This window comes from Podarcis cretensis (assembly GCF_951804945.1).
Source record: "Podarcis cretensis genome assembly, chromosome: 2".
Classification (NCBI taxonomy): Eukaryota; Metazoa; Chordata; class Lepidosauria; order Squamata; family Lacertidae; genus Podarcis; species Podarcis cretensis.
Window position 1 is genome coordinate 102,364,282 of NC_137171.1, and position 24,648 is coordinate 102,388,929.

The 24,648-nt window shown below is 44.5% G+C and overlaps 2 protein-coding genes across 3 annotated transcripts in view; one reads left to right on the forward strand and one right to left on the reverse strand.

The window, feature by feature from the left end:
* Positions 1–24,648, forward strand: part of PRICKLE2 (prickle planar cell polarity protein 2) — a 259,811-nt gene that overhangs the window by 164,894 nt on the left and 70,269 nt on the right. For both annotated transcript variants that reach the window (XM_079959799.1, XM_079959800.1), the window contains one exon: positions 13,076–13,259. In XM_079959799.1, the coding sequence (XP_079815925.1) occupies positions 13,076–13,259 (184 nt within the window). The remainder of the gene's footprint in view (positions 1–13,075; positions 13,260–24,648) is intronic.
* The window catches only part of LOC307208953 (uncharacterized protein C3orf49), a 330,680-nt gene that overhangs the window by 50,046 nt on the left and 255,986 nt on the right, over positions 1–24,648 (reverse strand). The gene's annotated exons all lie outside the window — the stretch shown is intronic.

Sequence of the window (24,648 nt, forward strand, 5' to 3'; positions counted from 1 at the left end):
CATAACCCTAGGTGTGCCGCACACTAAAAATTTCCAAATTGCCTGCTGAGTTAATGTTTCTGAGATCAGAACGGGGGCTAACGTGTTGCAGTCTGAACAGATTGTGCAAATTAAATTTCCATAAGTATCCATAATTATTTTTTGCATCATTTAGTTTACTTCTGCTAGCCATCAGGAAAAGCTGCAGTGATGGCGGAAACATACCCAGATATTGATCGCTCAAGGCTTTTCTCTGCCCCCTATTGGCTTCTAAGCTTTTGACCTGTTTAATTATCGCCTTTTACACGAGTGCCAGAATCTTGACATCTTTTTACAAGTGAAAGTCGAAATTCTCCAAATTCTGGGTTTTCAGAGTGCAGAAGCAATACAATACAGTGCAGGCAGCCTTAGCAGTATGTTACGTGCTAGCTTCCTGACCTCACTTGTTGAGATACTAAAATAGGTTTACGTGGATGAGATGGATGTGGGGTTAGTGACATCTGGTACCAATAAAGCCCTCCTCCCATATTAAAGTGTTCCAGCTCTATTAGGATTACATAAGTGCCTATCACTGAATATTTCTTCAGGAATTGGTTGCCTGTTCTGGACTGGGCTTGCTTGAGCTCTCACTACCTCTTTATGGCTAGTGAGTGCAAGTTACGTCTTTCTTTGCCATTTCAGAGCCAGTATTGAATTCTGCTGCACCGATTGAATCACCTGTGCACACACCTAGTAATATAATGTGATGGTAGAATGCTAAGATGCAAAAATAGACTGTACCACTTGAAACTGTAGGTGGGGGTGCTGTTTTTAGATGCTCCACCTTATAAAAAAATAGCAAAAGCCTCCTGACAAGTAAATAACTACGGTCCTTTCCTTGATGCATTGTTGTTTTATTCAGTGAGCTTTCTTTTTTGTTTTTTGCATAATAATTTTAATCTGTTTTCAATTACAATAACCCAATAAAAGCCTCATTGTCACAATACCAAATTATAATACAATTAATAATGCAAATTGTTCAGACGCCAAATTATATTATTTTGTTGGCCCCCCGCGTGCTAGAATTGATGATTTGATCATTTACTTTAACTCTGCTTTCCAAAAACTTATAAATTCCAATTACACACCAGTCAGAATAACAAACTCTTATACCGCAGCTGCAATTTTAACGTCTTCTATTCGCGTAAATAATTTACAGTCCTGCAGGTGAAGCCTTCAAACTCTTATTCGGTGAGCTTTCAATACCAGGGGACGATCAAATATGATCTTCTCACTTGCAGTCTGATTTAGCAACTTCAGAGCACTTTACCACCGCACCTCGTTCTGCCTTGGTACCATTTCTGGAAACTAGTGTGGAATCCATGGAGGCTAGGTTGGAGCAGGCTGGTTAGTGCTGCTGCAATGCAATGATTCAAGATCACCTTCACAGATTGGAGAATCGGGCCACAACTTACACAATGAATTTCAATAGGGACAAATGTAAGGTTCTGCACTTAGGAAGATAGAACCAGCTGCACAAATATAAGGTGGAGGGCACCTGCCTTGCCAGTTGTTGTTGTTGTTTAGTCGTTTAGTCGTGTCCGACTCTTCGTGACCCCATGGACCAGAGAACGCCAGGCACTCCTGTCCTCCACTGCCCCCCGCAGCTTGGTCAGACTCATGCTGGTAACCTCGAAAACACTATCCAACCATCTCGTCCTCTGTCGCCCCCTTCTCCTTGTGCCCTCCATCTTTCCCAACATCAGGGTCTTCTCCAGGGAGTCTTCTCTTCTCATGAGGTGGCCAAAGTACTGGAGCCTCAGCTTCACAATCTGTCCTTCCAGTGAGCACTCAGGGCTGATTTCCTTCAGAATGGAGAGGTTTGATCTTCTTGCAGTCCATGGGACTCTCAAGAGTCTCCTCCAGCACCATAATTCAAAAGCATCAATTCTTTGGCGATCAGCCTTCTTTATGGTCCAGCTCTCACTTCCATACATCACTACTGGGAAAACCATAGCTTTAACTATACGGACCTTTGTTGGCAAGGTGATGTCTCTACTTCTCAAGATGCTGTCTAGGCCTGTCATTGCCCTTCTCCCAAGAAGCAGGCGTCTTTTAATTTCGTGGCTGCTGTCACCATCTGCAGTGATCATGGAGCCCAAGAAAGTAAAATCTCTCACTGCCTCCATTTCTTCCCCTTCTATTTGCCAGGAGGTGATGGGACCAGTAGCCATGATCTTCGTTTTTTTGATGTTGAGCTTCAGACCATATTTTGCACTCTCCTCTTTCACCCTCAATAAAAGGTTCTTTAATTCCTCCTCACTTTCTGCCATCAAGGTTGTGTCATCTGCATATCTGAGGTTGTTGATATTTCTTCCGGCAATCTTAATTCCAGCTAGGGATTCATCCAGCCCAGCCTTTCGCATGATGAATTCTGCATATAAGTTAAATAAGCAGGGAGACAAAATGCAGCCTTGTCGTACTCCTTTCCCAATTTTGAACCAGTCAGTTGTTCCATATCCAGTTCTAACTGTAGCTTCTTGTCCCACATAGAGATTTCTCAGGAGATAGATGAGGTGATCAGGCACTCCCATTTCTTTAAGAACTTGCCATAGTTTGCCATGGTCGACACAGTCAAAGGCTTTTGCATAGTCAATGAAGCAGAAGTAAATGTCTTTCTGGAACTCTCTAGCTTTCTCCATAATCCAGCGCATGTTTGCAATTTGGTCTCTGGTTCCTCTGCCTCTTCTAAATCCAGCTTGCACTTCTGGGAGTTCTCGGTCCACATACTGCTTGAGCCTTCCTTGTAGAATTTTAAGCATAACCTTGCTAGCGTGAGAAATTAGTGCAATTGTGCGATAGTTGGAGCATTCTTTGGCACTGCCCTTCTTTGGGATTGGGATGTAGACTGATCTTCTCCAATCTTCTGGCCACTGCTGAGTTTTCCAAACTTGCTGGCATATTGAGTGTAGCACCTTAACAGCATCATCTTTTAAAATTTTAAATAGTTCAGCTGGAATACCATCACTTCCACTGGCCTTGTTATTTGCAGTGCTTTCTAAGGCCCATTTGACTTCACTCTCCAGGATGTCTGGCTCAAGGTCAGCAACCACACTACCTGGGGTATATGAGACATCCGTTTCTTTCTGGTATAATTCCTCTGTGTATTCTTGCCACCTCTTCTTGATGTCTTCTGCTTCTGTTAGGTCCTTTCCACTTTTGTCCTTTATTATGGAAATCTTTGTACGAAATGTTCCTTTCATATCTCCAATTTTCTTGAACAGATCTCTGGTTCTTCCCATTCTCTTGCTTTCCTCTATTTCTTTGCATTGCTTGTTTAAGAAGGTCTTCTTGTCTCTCCTTGCTATTCTTTGGAAATCTGCATTCAATTTCCTGTATGTTTCACGATCTCCCTTGCATTTTGCTTGCCTTCTCTCCCCCGCTATTTGTAAGGCCTCATTGGACAGCCACTTTGCTTTCTTGCATTTCCTTTTCATTGGGATGGTTTTCGTTGCTGCCTCCTGTATAATGTTACAAGCCTCCATCCATAGTTCTTCAGGCACTCTGTCCACCAAATCTAAATCCTTAAACCTGTTCCTCACTTCCACTGTGTATTCATAAGGGATTTGACTTAGATTGTATCTTACCGGCCCAGTGGTTTTTCCTACTTTCTTCAGTTTAAGCTTGAATTTTGCTATAAGAAGCTGATGATCTGAGCCACAGTCAGCTCCAGGTCTTGTTTTTGCTGACTGTATAGAGCTTCTCCATCTTTGGCTGCAGAGAATATAATCAATCTGATTTCGATGCTGTCCATCTGGTGATGTCCATGTGTAGAGTCGTCTCTTGTGTTGTTGGAAAAGCGTGTTTGTGATGACCAGCTTGTTCTCTTGACAGAACTCTATTAGCCTTTGCCCTGCTTCGTTTTGATCTCCAAGGCCAAACTTGCCAGTTGTTCCTTTTATCTCTTGACTCCCTACTTTAGCATTCCAATCCCCTATAATGAGAAGAACATCCTTCTTTGGTGTCACTTCTATAAGGTGTTGTAAGTCTTCATAGAATTGGTCAATTTCAGTTTCTTCAGCACCAGTAGTTGGTGCATAAACTTGGATTACTGTGATGTTAAAAGGTCTGCCTTGGATTCGTATCGAGATCATTCTATCATTTTTGAGATTGCATCCCAGTACAGCTTTTGCCACTCTTTTGTTGACTATGAGGGCCACTCCATTTCTTTTACGGGTTTCTTGCCCACAGTAGTAGATATGATGGTCATCCGAACTGAATTCACCCATTCCCGTCCATTTTAGTTCACTGATGCCCAGGATGTCAATATTTATTCTTGCCATCTCATTTTTGACCACCTCCAACTTACCCATGTTCATGGTTCTTACATTCCAGGTTCCTATGCAATATTTTTCTTTACAGCATTGGACTTTCCTTTCGCTTCCAGGCATATCCGCAACTGAGCTTCCTTTCGGCTTTGGCCCAGCCGCTTCATCAGCTCTGGATCTACTTGTACTTGCCCTCCGCTCTTCCCCAGTAGCATGTTGGACGCCTTCTGACCTGAGGGGCTCATCTTCCAGCGTCATAACTTTTATATGCCTGTTGTCTTTGTCCATGGAGTTTTCTTGGCAGGGATACTGGAGTGGCTTGCCGGTTCCTCCTCCAGGTGGATCACGTTTGGTCAAAACTCTCCACTATGACCTGTTCATCTTGGGTGCCCTGCTCGGCATAGTTCATAGCTTCTCTGAGTTCTTCAAGCCCCTTCGCCACGGCAAGGCAGTGATCCATGACCTTGCCAGTAGTGCATGTGAAAAGGATCTAGGAATAGTAGTAGACCACAAGCTTAACATGAGCCAACAGTGTGATGCAATAGCAAAAAGAAACAACAAAAGCAAATGCTATTCTTGGCTGCATCAACAGAAGTATAGTGTCCAGATTAAGGAAGTTATAGTCCCACTCTATTCTGCCTTCATCAGACCACACCTGGAATACTGTGTCCAGATCTGGGTGCCACAATTTAAGAAGGGTATCGACAAGCTGGAAGGTGTGCAGTCAAGATGATAAAGGGTCTGGAAACCAAGCCTTATGAGGAATGGTTGAAGGAGCAGGGTATGTTTAGCCTGGAAAAAAGAAGACTCAGAGGAATTATGATTGCTGTCTTCAAGTATCTCAAGGGCTGTCACATAGAAAATGGAGCAAGCTTGTTTTCTCCTGCTCCACAGGCTGGGGCCCAAACTAATGGAGTCAAGTTACAAGAAAGGAGATTCTGACCAAACATCAGGAAGAACCTTCTGACAGTAAGAGCTGTTTGACAGTGAAATGGTCTCTCTTGAGAAGTGGCGAACTCTCCTTCCTTAGAGGTTTTTAAGCAGAGATTGGATGGTCATCTGTCATATATGAACTAGTTGAGCTTCCTGCACTGCAGGGGGCTGGACTAGATGGCCCTTGGGTCTCTTCCAACTCTACAAATCTACAATTCTATGATTCTAAATGCTACCGGTGGTAGGTTCTACTCTGGAGCTCTCAGCTTGCTGATCTCATTGTGGACTAGCTCTCTTGGCTCACTGGAAACTCTGGGTGATAGCTGACTGGCCCCAGGAGCAGCCAAAGGCTTAGCCTTCGGTCGACCATAGCATTGGTAATAGTGGGGTATTAAGGTGGCTTGCTCGTTCTGATATGTTTTGCTACTGGTTAAAGAACCTTTCCCAGAATCGCAGGTCCTGCTGGGTCTTGTGTCACAACTTAAGCATATGTAAAAGAGTCGGTGGTCAACATGCTTAAATAATGACAACGTTGCATTTGCTCCTTAACACAAGGTGGCCTGACATGCCTCTCCACTGCTTTTTCCTCCCCAAAATGTTTTTTACATTACCAGTTTTTAACATAGTCCATAGCTGATCTGTTTGGGGGAAACGGATGGAAAACTAACTTAACTTATACGATCTCTGCATCAACACTCCTTTTTTTTCTGCCTGTGCTGTACTGTTTTCTCATTGTGTTCTTTCATTTGATCTTTGCATTTAATTGTTGTTTTTTTTTAATTTTTGCACATTTCTCTCAGCGTCTTTGTGGAATGAAGAGCAGGTTACAGATATCCAAAAATAAACAATAGCATACATAAAAACTAGGGTGAGATCCCTTTTGAGATTTATTTGCATTAAATCTTGGGTATCTAGTTGTTTTGGATTCAGCAAAATTTGGGTTGTCTAACTTGGGCTTGTGAAGAGTGCTAGAGTGCTCAGTTTTTTTCAGAGGCCATTAAGATAATCTACTGAACAGCTGTACACAGTACATCAAAGCCAAGTGCTTTGGACAAAAGCTCTGTCCTTTGCAAAGTGTTCAGTACACCTCTATCTAACGTGTACTTGGGTCATTTTGTCCTAATGGTGCTATAGATTTTTGGGGGGCTAAACCCCATAAATTATTAATTGGTAGGATTTTGATTATTTGGGAAGTGAAGGGGAAAATAGAAGCTGCAGAGGGATTTCTGAGCTGGCCTATGCAAAACGACCTGGCCAAGCTGGGGCCATTAAGAAACAATACAAGGCCACTGACAATGCAAGAGAACTGTCTTTCCCCCACTTGCCATGAGGTGTGAACATAGACTGGGGGTTTGGAAGGTTGCCAGCATAATTGGATGTAAGGTGACAGGAAAAGAGAGTCCTGAGCAAGGGTTGCTGGGAAGAAGAAGAAGGAAGGAAGACTGGGGTCCATCTTGGGCAGGCTGGCTGCAGGCTGGCTGGGAGAGATGGACTCCAGGGCTGCACTGATGTGAGGCACAAGTCCCTCTTGAAATAACCATGCTGTGAGATCTGGACTCCCTCCATGCAGACTGTAAATAGGTGAATGAACCGTATTTCTTAAATCTATGGCAGTCTCCACCATGTCTCAATTCTCCAAAAGAACACAAACCCTGGGTGAGTGCCTGGAACCCCATGGATTCTTGCCACGGCAGAGAGGGGGGGAGGCACCCAACTTTTGTAACATTATTATTCATGGAACCCCAATGAATATTAAACATGTTGCTCCAAAGGCAAATGAGTATGGGGAAAAAGTTGGACCTAAAATTTGGTCCTGTTCAGTGTTTGCAGGACTGGCAAGTCTATGGTGAAGCTACATGGAACCTACTCTTTAGTTCCTCTGCTACTATGCAATTGTGCTACAGAATCATGAAAGTGTATATGGGTTGGCTGAAGAATTATATTTATATTATATTATATTAATTATATTATATTATATAGAATTATATTTGCAGGACTCCCTTTCTCCCTCCTTCCATCTCTCATGCGCGCGCACACACACAGAGCAATGTCCTGTGTAAGTGAACAAAATAAGCATTTGATTGACAAGAAGTGTTTATTTCTCCAAGGTCCCTTTGCTGAAGAAACGCTCCTTCTGAGCTAGGTGAGCCCTCAAGCCCGTGGTAGACATTATACAGAATAAACGTTTGCGTTTTCAGATCCTCAGGCTCCCACAGCCTTTGGTGAGAAATGTGTGCTCAAGAATTCCATCCCGTAACAAAGCCAAAGGGAATTCTTGGAAATGAACCATTCTGTTTTACAGAGAGAGATGCTGAGAGAGCAGCTTGGCTTTCTAGTTGTTACAGAAAATATGGATACTGTTTTCACTAACAACCCTGGAATTCTCTGCTGTTGGGGAAGGCAGGGAGAGCTGTGCTTTAAAAAAAAAAAAGCACTGCACAGATAAAAGGCCTATTAATCAAAGAGCAAATATTGTTATAAGCTGTGCTTGAGTCTGGGCTTATCAAATTAATGGGCTCCCCCACCGCCACCCCTCTTATATTTTTGTAAGAGCATGCATCTCTCCCCCCCCCCACCTGCTCTGTGCTGTTTTTCTTTATATGGTAACGCGCTTGACATGCTAGCCAAGAATCGTGAGTTTTTCCAGACATGTACATTCTTCCTTCATGTGTTCCATTGGCTAAGCCCTATCTCTGCTGCACAGCATAACAGTAAGTGCATTGTCAGCTCCTCTCTCTCTCTCTCTCTCTCTCTCGTGCTTTCCATTAGGAGGATAGAAGGACGGTTATGAACAATATTCTGTGTCATGGGCGTTCATGAATCCAGGGGTACAGTTCTAGTTTTGTTTATGGTAGAGATCTCAATCCATCCAACTAGTTTTGAAAATGTGGCCATCACCTCTTCAGGCTTTTGTTCTGTTTTTCATTTTAAAAAAACACAGCTCTTTTACTTCGGAGCTGAGCCAGGATTTGAACCCAGGCCTTTGTCAGCCAATGTCAAATGCACGGTCCATTAGTTACACCTTTTTTTGCTCGCATTCCAGTGCGGGATTTTTCTACACAGCAAGAGAGGGATAAAAACAGTAGGAGTTTAAGCAGATTAAGGAAGCCCTGATCTCTCATCGCCTCAGGAGCAGGTGAGAAGTTAATAAGGTTATTCTGAAATCACCTTTGGGCAGCAGGGCTTGGCTGGCTTATGACTAAACCATTGGAGGAGTAGGCCTACCTCAGATTAATCCCGTGGAGTCTCACTTTAAACAGGGGGAGGCTGCCTGACGGTTAGATAAATCTTCTTGACCAGATGCTTTGAGGAGGTCAGGTTCCCCTCCCTGTCAACCCACTTTGAAGCAGCTTCAGTTCTCCTGTGGGTTTGGATGCACCAGTTAAACAGGGCTCAGAGCAAACCAGCCTTCTACTTCGTAAATTTTGGATCTGAAGGTGGGGAGGGAAATGCCCCATTGGTTTACAATGTCTCTACCGACGGTGAAGAGAACTGGAGGCTTTACATCTGCAGTTGCCCTGCTATCTCCTTGCCTCGGCTTCCTCTCTGTAATAAAGTCGTGATTATGACAATACAATATGACAGTATGTCAGCAAGGGCCGCACCTTGCAGGACTGAAGAAAGGAGACCATAGGGGCCCAAGGGCCAAGAGAGATAGTATACTTTCCACTCCGCTGCCTAACATTCAGCCTGAGCAGCAGTGGTATCTGTGGTGATGTTGGAGACCTCAAGAACATCTGCCTCATCATCAGCAGTGGCTCAGGATTTCTATGGCTGACAAGACAACAAGCCTTGAGATTCTCCAGAAGTTCTCCACAGTTCTGTGGAAAAGCATATAAATACACACATATATAAATAATACTGGGGCATAAGAGAAAAGAAGAGAAATGATTACAACGGGGAATAGATTTTACAAATTTCACTCCTGAGACAGACTTAGCAGGAGCAGTGACAACAGCTCCAGTGTTTAGCTCCAGGGCCCATGAGAAAGACTCCATGGGACTCCCTTCCTCAGTGAGCCTTCCTCCTCTCTGGAGCAGGTCTGGGGGCTCTTGTCAATGGGTCCTGCACTCGGCCCTCTCAGCAGATGCCTGACCGTGCTGGTCATTAACGTCAGGCCTGGACAGGAGGCAAGAGAAGCTGAAATATTATTATCTCGCACAGGTAACACCTTATGGAGAGGTGTGTTCGTTGGCCAATTCTTTTTCGTTCCATCCCATAGAGTGTTCTGTCAACAAACAACTGCTTACCTGCCTCTTTCTGCATTTTGCTGATGCCATGGAAATTGCTGCAACATCACACCAAGGTAGCAGGAGAAGGTGTGGATCACGCACAGGAGACTTCTCTGCTCGCCAGCGTTGCCTCTCCTGCAAGCTAGAACAGCAGTTCTCCAAAATGGCCAAGGTCACTCAAGTTACCCCAGCAGCCTGGAAAGTAGTTGAAGTAAAGAACATGATAACAGCCTGTTGGATGGGGCCAATGGGCCATCGTCCTGTTGTCACAGCAGGGAAGCCCCTCAACAGGACCTGAGTGGGACAGCGGTCTCCCCACTTGCAACTACTGTAATGTAAGAAAGGGCCCAGAGATCACTGCAATATTTCCTGGTTCTGATGATGTGGGTGGCATTTGCTGAACACAATACATCCACTTACCTTGCATCCCTATCCAGCTTGGCTTTTCTCTGGGAAAAGAGAAATTTGCTGTTTGTTTTCTTTTCCACTTTGCCTCCTGGTACCGCAGTTTATTTTATGACTTCCCTAAGCTTTAAATATTTCTGCTGCTCGCTGACATATTCTGCAGGGATCCATGTGATTAATAATCCTGGGAATGACGGTTAGTGAAATAGCACTAAGTTCCATGAGAATACCCATTTTTCAAACACTAAGCCTCTGATCCTCTAACCACCAACTTTCTTGAATAGTTGGCACTGGATTTGATGGGGCTGCTCCAGAGCCGGTGCTGGCTTGAAGGATGATGAATGCATGCGGAGCTTAATAAATTGCCTGGCATGTTGAGTTGCTCAACATTATATATCATAAATAGAGATGGAGATGGCTGCTGAATCCATTGCTGTAGCAAAAAGTATAGGGCCTTCATACAGTAGCTGATTAATTAAAGTATTCATATGAAATTGTGCTCTGATTGTTTTTTGAGGGTAACAGCCAGAGGCTGCGCCGAGGCGCTTTGACTAGCTAGATGCAAACCAGACACCCAGCTTGTATTTGCATCTGTGCGTATTTCAAATCTGATGAAAAGCAGGAAATGGAAAAACTTGGCAACTCTCCCTGGTTTGGCTTAGCAGAGCCTTTTGGCTTGGTGCATATTTGCGCTCCGTGGGCTGCAGGGAAGTTTAGGTTCATGTGCATCGGGGGTTAGTTTATTCTGGGGCCATGCGAAGCGACGGGTAAAATGAATTAAGAAAGTTTGCTGGGCGGGTTCACAGGAGAAGCAAAAGGTATGCAGCCTTCTGGAGGGGGGCGGTGCTCTCCTGGTGCCTTAGAAGCCCCCACTCCATTCCAATCCTAAATGTACAAAGGCTCCCCGGGAGCTCAGTGGTCAAGGGAAGTCTACACATGCTCAGAAACCCTCTCATGCAAAAATACGCTCTGTTGCTCTGGTGTAGAAGTGGCTGTGGAACAGTAGTTGTTGTTAGCCGCTCTGAGCCAAGCTACAGCTGGGGAGGGCGGGATATAAATATAAATATAAATATAAATATAAATATAAATATAAATATAAATATAAATATAAATATATTATTTATTATTTATTATTTATTATTATTATAGTTTCTATGGCTATATGTTTAATTGGGTGATCAATGAGATTAACATCGCAATCTTTTACACACTTCCCTGTGTGTAATCTCCGCTAAACTCTGTAGGGCTTACTTCAGGGGATACATGCCCTGCTATAGTTTTAAAACTGACTATAATTGTACCCCAATTAACTCGGACTTCATCTTTCAAAAAATTGTTTTCATTAGAGGCACTTTTCTTTCACATTAAGTTGAGAATGCTCCTTTATAATCTAAGGCAGAGATGGGACAACATGTAGGTTCCCCACCTTGATCTAAAGTGATAAGAGTTTTCTTTTTTAAAAATTTCAGAACCATTGTTTTTTGTCGTTTAGTCTGACTCTTCATGGGGCTTGAATAACTCAGGGAAGCTACGAGTTATGCCGTGCAGGGCCACCCAAGATGGACAGGTCATAGTGGAGAGTTTTGACCAAACGTGATCCACCTGGAGCAGGAACCGGCAAGCCACTCCAGTATCCCTGTCAAGAAAACTCCATGGACAAAAACTATTCTTTTACTCATGTGCAAATTTAACAAATACATGAAAATTGACATCTTTTATTGCATGATGGGCAGCCTTAGTTTTTTGTCCTATTATGTTGTGCCTTTAGAGAACAGGTCTGCAAAGCATTGCAGAAGAAGGTGTGAGATTCTCCTCCAGAATATTCTAAGGGGAATTAACTGCAAGAATTTAAAGAGGTGCATATTGACCTTCCAAAGGTCTATCATTCTGCTGGGTCACTATCATAGAATCGTAGAGATGGAAGGGTCCCAAGGGTCATCTAGTCCAACCCTCTGCAATGTAGCAACCTCAACTTTGCCCAGTCCCAGGTTCAATCGAAGCTTTGTTTGTGTCAGAGATTGGCCCTAGCATTTATTGACAGTGCACAGGCTCAAATGTGTTAGCGCATGAAGCTGCAAGCAGACTGAAGTGGTTCTGAGTGGATGCCGGATGTAGTTCCTTTGTTGCCAAGTAACACAGCCTTGTATTTATCTGAAACCCAGGAGAGAGACTGCCAGTCCGAGTAGACAATACTGAGGTACGTGGACCGATGGTTTGTCTCAGCATAAGGCAGCTTCCTTGGTTCCTGTGAGTAGCCATATCTGTCAGCCAAATGGGCTTCTGGAAGGATGTACATATGTTTGTGTGTTGGTGAAACAGCAGAAGTGTGACAGACATAGTCAGCTCAATGAGCCATGCAGACAAGCGCTGAAAGGAAATCCTTGTTATCCCAGGGAAATGTTTTTCTTCTGCTTGAAGCACCTTAGCTGGTGATGGAGATTCACAGCCTCCCATATGCCGAGAGTATTTGCTGACTCCGAGCTACGGCCCCTCTCCTTGCAAAGTTGACTTCGCGGCGATCTTATATCAAGGCAGCAGTTGCCAGTGTGTAACTTCCATCGCTCCACCCCCCCCTCCTCATTTGACACCACCATATTTATGATCTCCTGTCATTGTAATGGAATTTGCCATGCTAAGCTTTTCTGTTTACACTGACGTTTAGCATACTGTATGTGTTAGTTCTTTGGCTTGCGGATTTGGACATGCTGATGATCTGGCGCTGTGCGTGTATTTATGGGCGCTGTCAAAGGAGAGGAAAGTGAAGAGGTGTATCCCAGATCATCTGTCAAATGTGTTTGACCCTTAAATCCCTCAAGGCTGGCTCAGCGTGGGTGGTCCAGTGTTCATTGTTTTCCCACCCACACCCTCCACACCTACACCCCAAAATGAAGGAATGACGTAGGGATTTAAAACTGCTTTGGGGTGCATTGGCATTTTGTCAAGGACAAGTTGCTGTTAACATTTGGAGAGCGTCCTTCACTCATCTTGTTCAAGCTTATTATAGACAGCTGCTTTATCCAGGCCCGGGGGTGGCGGGGGGTAGGGAGAACAAAAAAAACTGGATAGGAGTAATTAAGACTACATCTCATAGAATCCATGGCCTTATGCTAGGCAAAATGAGCTTGCACCAGGGTTATCCAACTTCTGTTGATGGGCATAAATCCTTACAGCAGAGGCTGACCTTTCGTCTCTTTGCTTTTTCCTCCCCTTCCCTTCCAGGAAGATTTGCCGGCACTGCAAGTGTCCCCAGGCAGAGCACTTTGAAACAGTGATGCCTTTGGAAATGGAGAAGACCGTGACCAAGCTGATGTTTGACTTCCAGCGGAATTCGACTTCGGATGATGACTCAGGTTGTGCCTTGGAAGAATATGCTTGGGTTCCTCCAGGGCTGAAGCCAGAACAGGTACACTTCATGGTGCATGCAAGTGATAAGGTCCTTCCAGTCAAAATGGTTTTACCTGTGACTATCTAAAAAGAAACGAGGTGGAGGGCACTGTCAGTCCTTGAAATCCCTTCATTGCAACCATCTTGCAAATGCTCTGGGCAGGCAAGAATATATTCCTCATAAAAAGGTAAAGGGACCCCTGACCGTTAAGTCCAGTCGCCGATGATTCTGGGGTTGCGCGCTCATCTTGCTCTATAGGTCGAGGGAGCTGGCGTTTGTCCGCAGACAGCTTCCGGGTCATGTGGTCAGCATGACTAAGCTGCTTCTGGCGAACCAGAGCAGCGTTCAGAAACGCCGTTTACCTTCCTGCTGGAGCGGTATCTATTTATCTACTTGCACTTTGATGTGCTTTCGAACTGCTAGGTTGGCAGGACATATTCCTCATACACATAGCCAAAACACTGGCACCATCTCCCGCAATGGCATCACCCTTCCTCTAAATAACGCTGCAAAAGATTGCGATTTGTTGGTGATTCACTTCTTGCTGTGGGGCCATTTCCTCGCCAGAGTGGTGCATGCTCTAGTTATCTCCCACTTGGACTACTGCAATGCGCTCTACGTGGGGCTGCCTTTGAAGGTGACCCAGAAACTGCAATTAATCCAGAATGTGGCTGCTAGACTGGTGACTGGGAGTGGCTGCCGGGACCACATAACACCGGTCCTGAGAGATCTGCATTAGCTCCCATTATGTTTCCAAGCACAATTCAAAGTGTTGGTGCTGACCTTTAAAGCCCTAAATGGCCTCGGTCCTGTATACCTGAAGGAGCGTCTCCACCCCCATCGTTTAGCCCGGACACTGTGATCCAGCGCCGAGGGCCTTCTGGCGGTTCCCTCATTGCGAGAAGTGAGGTTACAGAGAACCAGACAGAAGCCCTTCTCGGTAGTGGCGCCCACCCTGTGGAACACCCTCCCTTCAGATGTGAAGGAAATAAGCAGCTATCCTATCTTTAAAAGACACCTGAAGGCAGCCCTGTTTAGGGAAGTTTTTAATATTTAATGCTGTATTGTTTTTAACACTCGATTGGGAGCCGCCCAGAGTGGCTGGGGAAACTCAGCCAGATGGGTGGGGTATAAATAATAAATTATTATTATTATATTATATTCCTTAGTGCTGATGGTTACAGCTGTGTGTACGAAGATACTCTTTCATCTATGGGAGGTCCTTGGTCACATGAACACTATTTTTAATAGAGATATAAAACAATGACAGTTTTTGCTAGTCATCGAGGCACTTAAAACAGCTGTAGCGCAGGTGACGCTGACCTGGACTTTGGCTTAGTGTGTTGAGCACATGGTAGTCATTTCGACAGAGCTTCCTAGATGAGCTTGTTGGTTATACTCGATTGGTTGCAGCTGAACCAGGCTTGTTCCAGGAAACAGCACAGTTATGACTGAACGGCCTCCTGAACCACCTGTTGTGACCTAAGATGGAGGAGTGAAGGAGAAGGTTTGGATTGATTAATATGATTTTTAGAATTCACAGGCAGCCCGTTCAACCTAAGAGACTCTGAAGGAGGCTGACATTTAAGACCATGCAAAATATATCCATAAAACAGCACTCCAGATAAAGTGACTAGCAGCGGAGCTAAGAAGAAAGCAAATGCTGAGCCAGTATAGGATAGCGCAGGAGTAGATAACATGGCGTCCTCCATGTTTTACAGACTGCAGCTCCCATCAGCTCCAGCAAGAGATTGCGGGAACTGTAAGCCAACAAGATCTGGAGGGCAACATATTGGCTCCCCCAGGGGCAGGGGTTAGAACGCTGGGCTTAGGCTGAAAAGATCCAGATTCAAATATCCTTTCAGCCACTGGGTTTCCTTGGACCAGTCGCACCCACTTAGCCAATTGAACGAGGAAGCATATATGGCCACTGTTTAGCCCCTTGGAGATAGTAAGCTAGGAAGCAACTTCAGAGCCTCTGCCAAAGTGCCTGGCTAACTGCGAGTGAGGCTATTTGGGAGGAAGGGGAAGTGCATGGAAACACCTTTGTGGACCAGGACCTAACCGAGAGCCTCCAGCTGCTGCTTCTCCTATACAGGCACCCAGTCTGAGAGGCTTCATTCCTGAATCTGCAGCTCTCCTTCAAGCTGCAGCCTGCCTGACCTGGGGAAATGGACAAAGGCTATGTAATTGGTGACAGATGACCCCTGGCTCAAATTAAGCACTCCACATTGACACTCCAAAGAGGGTCAAGGTCAGGGTCAGCCCTGATTGCTAGCGTATGGTTCATTACGCCAGCTCCTCAGGCAGGATTGTGAAAAGGCTACCATTACTCTCTTGCAGTAGGATGCTGTTAAGAAGCTGAGCATGTCTTTTGTTGTGGTAGTGCAGGGCACACATGCAACCATGTGCACCAGGAGGATAATAGCAATGGTATAACCCTGTCAGAAGATGATTAATTCTACAGCGCATGGCATTTGAAGGGAAAGGAAGTGTCTGGTGCTCCCGCGATTCGAGAGAGCATGTCTCCCGTACCCCTGAAAAATCAAACGTCTTCTTCTTGTGCTGTTTCAGATTTGCTGGAAAAAGTGTTTCACTGCCTAAAGCGAGCCTTTTCTTTTGCCAGTCAGGGACATTAATAAGACGGATGTACCAAGGCACGCTGCCAGTGTAAAACATTTACATGTTTCTATTACTTACACTTTGCTTGATTCATTCAGCCTTTCCCATGATCATTTTACACTTGAGACCCGGAGCTTAATTTGCCAAGGACGTTGCAAATGTGGCTAGCTCGGATAATTGCTATGGTAATCGTTTTCAAATCATCCAAAGGAGGCCAAAAGCCTTCCTTCTCATTGCTATAATGTGTTCTTTGAACTTGAATCTGATGCTTTCCTCTTGGCTTGGTTCAAAAACTGTCCTGCAATCCCTGAAATGTTTTGGTGCTCCCTTTCCTGTAGGTTGTAAATATTATCTGATTGGAGAAGTTCAAGCTTTTCTTTTTCTTTCCCTCTCTTCCCCCGCTTTTCCTGCAAACTCTATAGTGTTGTGCTGTGAAGATCTTGGCTCCTTAACGTTACAGCTATCCTAAGCTGGATCTTATAAATTCAAAGGTAGTGAGGACCTCTGCCAATCTTAACAAATTATATATGTTTTTCTCTGTGCCTGCTGAATGACTGGGGAAAGGGGGCTACAATTGAGAGGGGATGCAATTTAGAAGAGTGCACATCCTTGCTGCTTTCCCTCAAGTATTGCCTTCTCAGAAGGTGTCCGCCTCCATCCCGAGCCTTCAAACGCTTTTAACTTTCCTTTAGTGAAATCCTCAGTGCGAATGTCTTGACATTAGAGTCTTTAAAAGGGGGAAAATGGAAGAAGAACGCAGCAGCAAATGGGCTGGCAGCGCTTCTGTCCTTGCTGTGTCTTAGTAATTTGAAGGCCCAGGACTTTGGCATAGTCTGTGAATTGAAGGCATGAGAACAGCAAATGAAGCTGCATTATTGCTCCTTAGCAACATACTCTCTGCCTGTAGGTGCCTAGCAACAGGTGGTCTTTCTTTCCTGGTGTGCAGGCACTAGATTCCTACATATGAACAGGATTTAATGGTCTAGATGAGGAGTTGGGTAGCATAGAGCACTGCTTCCACCTTCTGCAAGGTCTGGAGAGGCTCTTGCAAGTGATACAAAGGCATGCCACTTAGGACCAAAGTGTCTCAAAATCTATAGGGTTTTTGCAGAACAACATGTAGGAAGACCATTTGGGCGCCTTTGGGAGGAATGGTAGGATATATATTCTAGTAATAAGTAGTAGTATTAGTCCTAGGGACGTGGGTGGCGCTGTGGTCTAAACCACAGAACCTACAGCTTGCCAATCAGAAGGTCGGTGGTTTGAATCCCTGTGATGGGGTGAGCTCCCATTGCTCGGTCCCTGCTCCTGCCAACCTAGCAGTTCAAAAGCACATCAAAGTGCAAAGTGGCGGGAAGGTAACGGCGTTTCCATGCGCTGCTCTGGTTCACCAGAAGCAGCTTAGTCATGCTGGCCACATGACCTGGAAGCTGTATGCAGCCCCAGAATCGTCCGTGACTGGACTTAACAGTCAGGGGTCCCTTTACCTTTACCTTTAGTAGTCTTCCACCGTCTCCTGAGACAGATGGATGTCAACAAGCAACAAGTATTTCCCTCTCCATTTGCTAGCTGGACTGGTGCCTGGACCTGGTTGTAGGCTAGATGAGGGCCAATAAACAATCCTGGCAAAATGGAGGTGCTGTTTGTGGGTGGTTCTGGAGTCCAGATAATTGGCCTGTTTTGGATGGAGTCATACTTCCCCTGGAAGAGCAGGTTCATAGTCTAGGGATGCTCCTGGATCCATCTTTGGCTCCAGAGGCCCCAGGTAACCGTTTCTCTACTGCGATAGCCTGACCATTGTTGTCTATGTGCTGATAATCTCCAGCCTGGATTACTACAATGTGCTGTATGTGGGGCTGCCCTTGAGGCTGCCCTGGAAGTTGCCCTGGATTGCAGTGGCTTGACTGCCAATATGTTGCCCCGTTGTGGGAAGAATTCCACTGGCTGCCAATTAGCTATGGAACTAAGTTCAAGATGCTGGTTTTGTTGTATAAAGCCATACAGATTGAGACCAGAATACAGTGGTACCTCCGTTTTCAAACATCTCTGTTGACGAACATTTCGGTTTACGAATGCCGTTAACCCGGAAGTAAATGCTTCGGTTTTCGAACACGCCTCGGAAGTCGAACATGCCACATGGCTTCTGCTGAGTGCAGAATCTTGAGGCCGAGCTGTCGGTCGTTGAGTCCTGAGCACCCACACAACACAGAGGTGATATTGGGGCTTATTTGGTGCCTGTGTGCAATCAGGCTGTGCTTATCTCATCTCAGGAGCACTCTTGCAACCAGTTTGGGAAACCGGGCCTTGGTTTTCAAACGTTTCAGAACTTGAACGTTCTTCCGGAGCAGATTGCGTTTGAAAACCTAGGTACCACTGTACCTGAAATATCACCTCACCCCTTTCATGCTCCGCAGGTGAGGGCCTCCTGTAGGCCATCTTGTGAGGAGGACTGTTGCACACAGTGTAGGAACTGTGCCTTTTGTATTGTGGCACTTATATGTTGGAATTCATTCCCCTTGAATATTAGACAGGTGCTGTCTCTGTTGTTTTTCAAGCACCTGCCAAAGGCCTTTCTCTTTCAACAAGCCATTTAAGTAGAAATCCACATATGTATTAGAACTGTTCTTAAGATAGAGCCCCCCTGGATTAGGGCAATGGCCCACAGAGTCCAGCATGTTCTCACACGTGTCATCTGGATGCCTGTACGAAACTCACAAGCAACACCTGAGCGCAAGAGCACTCTCCCCTCCTGCAGTTTCCGGCAACCAGTGTTCAGAAGCATTTTTGGCCACCAAAGCAAGGCAAACATAGCCGCCACCATGGCTTAGTAGCTATCAGTGGCCTTATCCCCCACGAAGTTGCCTAATCCACTTTTTAAACCACCCAATTCATTTCACTGTCTTAGGCAGCTTTGGGCTCACTCACTGGATCATCACTTTGTCATGGGGATGTGGTGATGTACCGTATTTTTCGCTCTATAGGACACACCGGACCATAGGAGGAGGAGAACAGGAAAACATTTTTTTCTTGTTCTCCCCCTCTAAAACAAGGTGCGTTCCTGCTGCGCTCTGGAGGCTTCAGGTGGCTACCTTGGAAGCCTGGAGAGCGAGAGGGGTTGGTGCGCACTGACCCCTCTCGCTCTCCAGGCTTCAGTGAAGCTCTCCCGCTGCCCTGCGGAGGCTTTGCAGCCATCCCCAAGCTAGAACAGCGAGATGGAGCACTCCGCAGCGCTCCGTCTCACTGTTCTGGCTTCGGGGACAGCCTTTCTAGCCTCTGCAGGGCAGCGGGGTGAAGACAGCCTGCTGCCCTGCAGAGGCTTTGCGCAGCTAACCCCAAGCTAGAAGAGCGAGACGGAGTGCTCCGCAGCACTCCATCTCCCTGTTCTGGCTTTGGGCTTAGCCGCGCAGCCTGCATTCGCTCTATAGGATGCACACACATTTCCTCTTAATTTTTGGAGGGGAAAAAGTGCGTCCTATAGAGCGAAAAATACGGTATATCCTGGGAGGGATATACATTTAATAAATAAATAATAGATGCCAGGTTACATTAGGTTTTCATTCTGCTGTGATATTACATTGGACGTAGTTCTGTGAGGTAGTCCGATAGATAGCACTCTTGCTAACTTTAATCAGAGCTAGAGATCTGAAGCCAACTGTTTGTTCTTCCCTAGACCACAGCCCCTCTCGACAGGACACGTTAGCCCTGCTTGGCACCCCATCGTTTTTGACTGGGTGTAAATGTGTCCTTCAACTCTGATAATGCCTCTTGAGTGTCCAGATGGAGAGGCCTGGGCAACTGTGTTCTGCAACCCACTCATTTGCTCAGGCTGAGCAATTTTCAGGCTCCTTTCCAGTGCACCTTTCTGTATCTTTTTTTTATTTCCAACCGCACACAACTTCTCTGTCTTATTCGCCGTGTGAAATTCACTGAATCCGTGTCTCTTGTTGACTCTTCCACACAGCGGTTAGATTGTCCGTGAATATATATCTCATAACGTCATAGCCACTGGCTAAGGGAAACTTAATGGGCAACGAGCGACACATTTTTATACTGGTTTAATTTCGACTGCAGAAATTGACGGGGAGAGGGATTTCACAGCTTATAAAGACGCAAGAGATAAGACAGAATTTTGATTTCCTCCTAGAGGAAACTGCATGAATAGAACCAGATCTCCAGCTGATGTAAATAAGCCTAGTTTGATGCTTCGGTGGAGCTGCATTGATTTATTCCTGCTGAACATCTGGTTCATAATTTATGGCCAAGCACTACAGACCTCTTCGTTGCTGTGCTGTTAAATTTCATAGGGTTCTTGAGAATTCACAGTACGCTGGGTGTACGTGGTGGAACCTTCATGGTCTGAGCTGGAGGAACCCTGGTTATCTGGCTTCCACGCTTTCTCCCTTGCCTGTCCCAAGAAGAAATACAAATTTATTCAGTACTGTATTTCTCTTGACAAAATAAAACAATTCCTTCCAGTAGCACCTTAAAGACCAACTAAGTTAGTTCTAGGTATGAGCTTTCGTGTGCATGCACACTTCTTCTGTATTTCTCTTGGATTGGTTTAAATGGCAGTAGAAACCAGCTCGCACAGGAACCAGGACCATTGGTGCATCTATCTCAGTATTGTGTACGCCAGCCATGTTCCTTCCAGGAGTTTTGGGATACAATACCCATCATCCCTGAGCATCAGCCACGTTGGCTGGGGCTGACCAGAGTTGTGATCCAGAATATCTGGAGAGCAGCAGGCTGGAGAAGGCTAGTCTACGCTGACTGGCATCAGCACTCTTAAACACAACTCTCCAATAAACAAAGAGCTGGGGAAGGTCTCCTGCCAACCTTCTGCCGACTAGTACAGAGTCTCTGCTAATGGCACATATCCCCACCTTCATTTGCTTAGTGACTGGGCCATTCTCAGCAATTGCATCCCTGTTGCATCAGAAATCATGGGATTTGGTTAAATTCTAACCTGGTTCTAGGAATTTAGGGGAGTCTTGTCTCCCCCCAAAAACATACAACAATATCAAGACTTCCCTGAAGATAGAAGCATAGCATATCAAGGAGGATAGGCTCACCCTTCTCCCTGATACCTAGTGTCTTGTGTGCAGGGGTTTTCCTACACGGAGGAGCACTTCACAAATGGACAGACATAATATTGGACAGTTGAATTGTTGTTTAGTCATTTAGTCGTGTCTGACTCTTCGTGACCCCATGGACCAGAGCACGCCAGGCACTCCTGTCTTCCACTGCCTCCCGCAGTTTGGTCAAACTCATGCTGGTAGCTTCGAGAACACTGTCCAACCATCTCATCCTCTGTCATCCCCTTCTCCTTATGCCCTCCATCTTTCCCAACATCAGGGTCTTTCCCAGGGAGTCTTCTCTTCTCATGAGGTGGCCAAAGTATTGGAGTCTCAGCTTCACGACCTGTCCTTCCAGTGAGCACTCAGGGCTGATTTCCTTAAGAATGGAGAGGTTTGATCTTCTTGCAGTCCATGGGACTCTCAAGAGCCTCCTCCAGCACCATAATTCAAAAGCATCAATTCTTCGGTGATCAGTCTTCTTTATGGTCCATACATCACTACTGGGAAGACCATAGCTTTAACTATATGGACCTTTGTTGGCAAGGTGATGTCTGCTTTTTAGGAATAGGTTTAAGAATTTAAGAATAGGTTTTTGTATTTTCAGGTTTTGTTCAATGACTGCTTCTCATGCAGAGGGCATAAATCCATGCTTGGCACAAAGTAAACAGGCTGGAGCAGGAATTTAGTCTTATTATGCCGATTCATCAAATGGGTAGGAAAGCTGACCTCCCCACCCCTCAAATTACAGACTACATTCAAATTAAGGATTCCTAAAACTGCATGCAGTTTTAAGCTTTTCATGTGGCAAGGGTGGCCATTTGGTGGACCCAGCAATTAAAACATTTGCAAAGCAAATTGTGGAGCCTGAACATTTCGAATGTGATTGAAGTTAATACAGAAATAGTTCTTCAGAACCATCGTGTGTCTTCTAGAAAATCCAGGATAAAATGTTATAACTTGGGTTTCCCCATGGAGATGCTAGAGGATACTTTTCCAAAAATACCTGCATAAGCAGTCAACTTCACAAGGTTAGAATAAATAAGATGAAATTTATTTTTACAATCTGTGGGTTAAAAAAAATAAATTTGGATTACCCGCCCCCCTAAAAAAAAGTTTGACAAGGATGAAAATTGAACCATACAGATTCCCGAAAGGATATGATATCTGTTGCCAACACTCAGATCTTCTTATGGTATTGTTGACCATGCTCAAAAATACAAGTTCTTACATTTTATCTGTTCGCCCTTAGTGAGTATGGGCCTCAATATCTTTCATGCTGGGTCATGGATTCAGTTTTAAGAGGTACTGAGCATAGGCTTTGATCTATTTGCTTGTATAACATTGGCACTACAGGTTATTTTAAGAAACACAGATATAAGTGAAATGTAATGGGGAGATCTAATTGAAAATTTAAAGATCAATGTTTAGAGGGAAACATTTTTAATTATTATCCACGCCTGCAGCAAGGCATTTAGCTGAAAGCCTGGTCATTCCACAAGGTGTTCCCACCCTTGACTCCCCAGTGCCATTAGATAAAAGGTTATTGATACAGATGACTTCTTCAATTCAGCGCTCACTTATGCACATGCAAGTTTTATTGGCAATAGTGCAACAGTCCTCAACTGGTTGGGGGTAAGCCAGGAAGTTTGTCATGCTTAAATCACATTGAAATAAATGGGATGTTATAGTTTAAGACTTACTCGGGTCCCATGGATTCCAAGAGGACTAAAGCAGCTTTAAGTATCTCATTATGTGGAATTAAGCAGTATTGATTTCAGTGGAATTTACTTCTCAATGCCATACATGGGTCTGTGCTGCCAAATCTCTTATCTACTGTATATGCAGGATCAAAGTGTTAATTCGGCCTTTGCCAACTTGATGGGAGTTGTATTCCAAAACATCTGGAGGACACCAGTTTGGCAAAGGCTGAGCTAATGAGCATTCAAAAACTGATTCCACTAACATAGCATTTTTAGCCACCAGATATCTTGTCCTTTGCTTTATAGTTCGGGGCTAAAAATAAAATGAAAGGTTGGTTTCCAGCACCAGAGGCAAAGGATTATATGCACACCTTCTTGTTCCTTAATTATAATATGGATTAATGTGGTTTTCAAATAGCAACAAACGTACAGAGGTTCTGTTTGAGGGATGTTTATAGTGATAAAATCAGTTGTTTATACTGATTACATCTGCCTGTGTGATCCCTTTTCTGCCACTTTCCTGGAAATCCTGTTTAGACAACCTGGCTGTTTGTGATCAATCACCTATGCTATTTTCTCTTTAGATAGTGAGCCCCGTGAGCAGTAATGTACTGGTTTTTCTTTTCCTAAACCTTTCCTCAAAGTTTTTGTGCATCTTTGGTGCTCCGTGCAATTAAGCACTATAAAACAGGAGAGAGCCATTCTTCATTGGGCAAACACGCTTCCTTATGCACTCATTCATTTCTTCAGCGTTAGAATCACAGCTAAGCCCCATATGCCATTTTGAAGCAGAAACTGAGACATTGATGAATAACTTTGACAACATGGGAGTGCGTTTATTTAGTGTGGTTTTTTATTTTAAAAAACCAACAACCACCCATGTGCAACAACACATTTTTGTACTGTTTTGCTTGGATTCAACGAATGCTTGGATATGAGAACAAATGAAGCCAATTCCGCAAGCTACCTAGATGCACATTTTAAAAAAACCTTTATCTAATAACACAGAGGAATCTAGCATGGGAATATCTTGTGGAATGCTTCTGTCTGGGCTCAACTTCACAGGTAGGAAGAGAACCATGAACAGAACCACTGTACTAAAGTACCTCCACTACCCCTCGCACACAAGTAACCTAGGAAGATTTTATTTGATTTATTTCTGTGCTGCTTTTCATCCAAACAAATCCCAAAGCAGCTTACAAACAATAAATAGCAATGACATGATAGAACATTACAAATACAGCACAAATCATATAGAATAATTAACTAATCATCCGTGAAACAATTAACAATCTATAAAACACTGTTAGCAAAGCAACAATGGAAAAATAAGCTAAACATTGCAATTAAAGCAAAGTCATATTCTGTGATCAACAAATCAATACAGCATTTATAATCTATAAGACAATATTAACAACATAAACAACCAAAAGGTAAACTAAGCACTCATACACCCTCATAACTCATAAAATTCACTCTGTTCAGCTCATTAAAATACACATCCACATAATATACCTGTGGGAACTCCCTCCCGAAGGTCCTTAAAACTGGAGGTGGTAAGCACAGGTGGAACCAACCCCTGCCTGATGACCAAAAGAGTCTCTCTCCTCACAGTTCTTCCTCTGGAAAGAGCTCCCCTATGAAGGCTCCTGTGGCTGGAGGTGGGGCAAGGCAGGTGGGAAAAGCCATTACCTGCTGGCCAACACAGAATCTCTCTCCCCTCACCATGGGTACCATTTTCAGTGATATCAAAAGCCACTGAAATATCACATGAGAGTAACAGAGTTGTACTCCCCTTGTACTTCTTCCAATACAGGTGAGTCAATCGTGAAGCAGAACCTCAACTGAAGCGGCTCCCCTCTTAGGGTGATGATCGCTTTCTCTCAAACCTAATTTGTTTTAGGCGTCAATTATAATCCGGATGAACGGTTACTGACAGCCCTCTCAATTTGCGCCTCATGCAGAGAACATATAGTTCTGTTTATAGACCCTTCAAAATTTTCACAA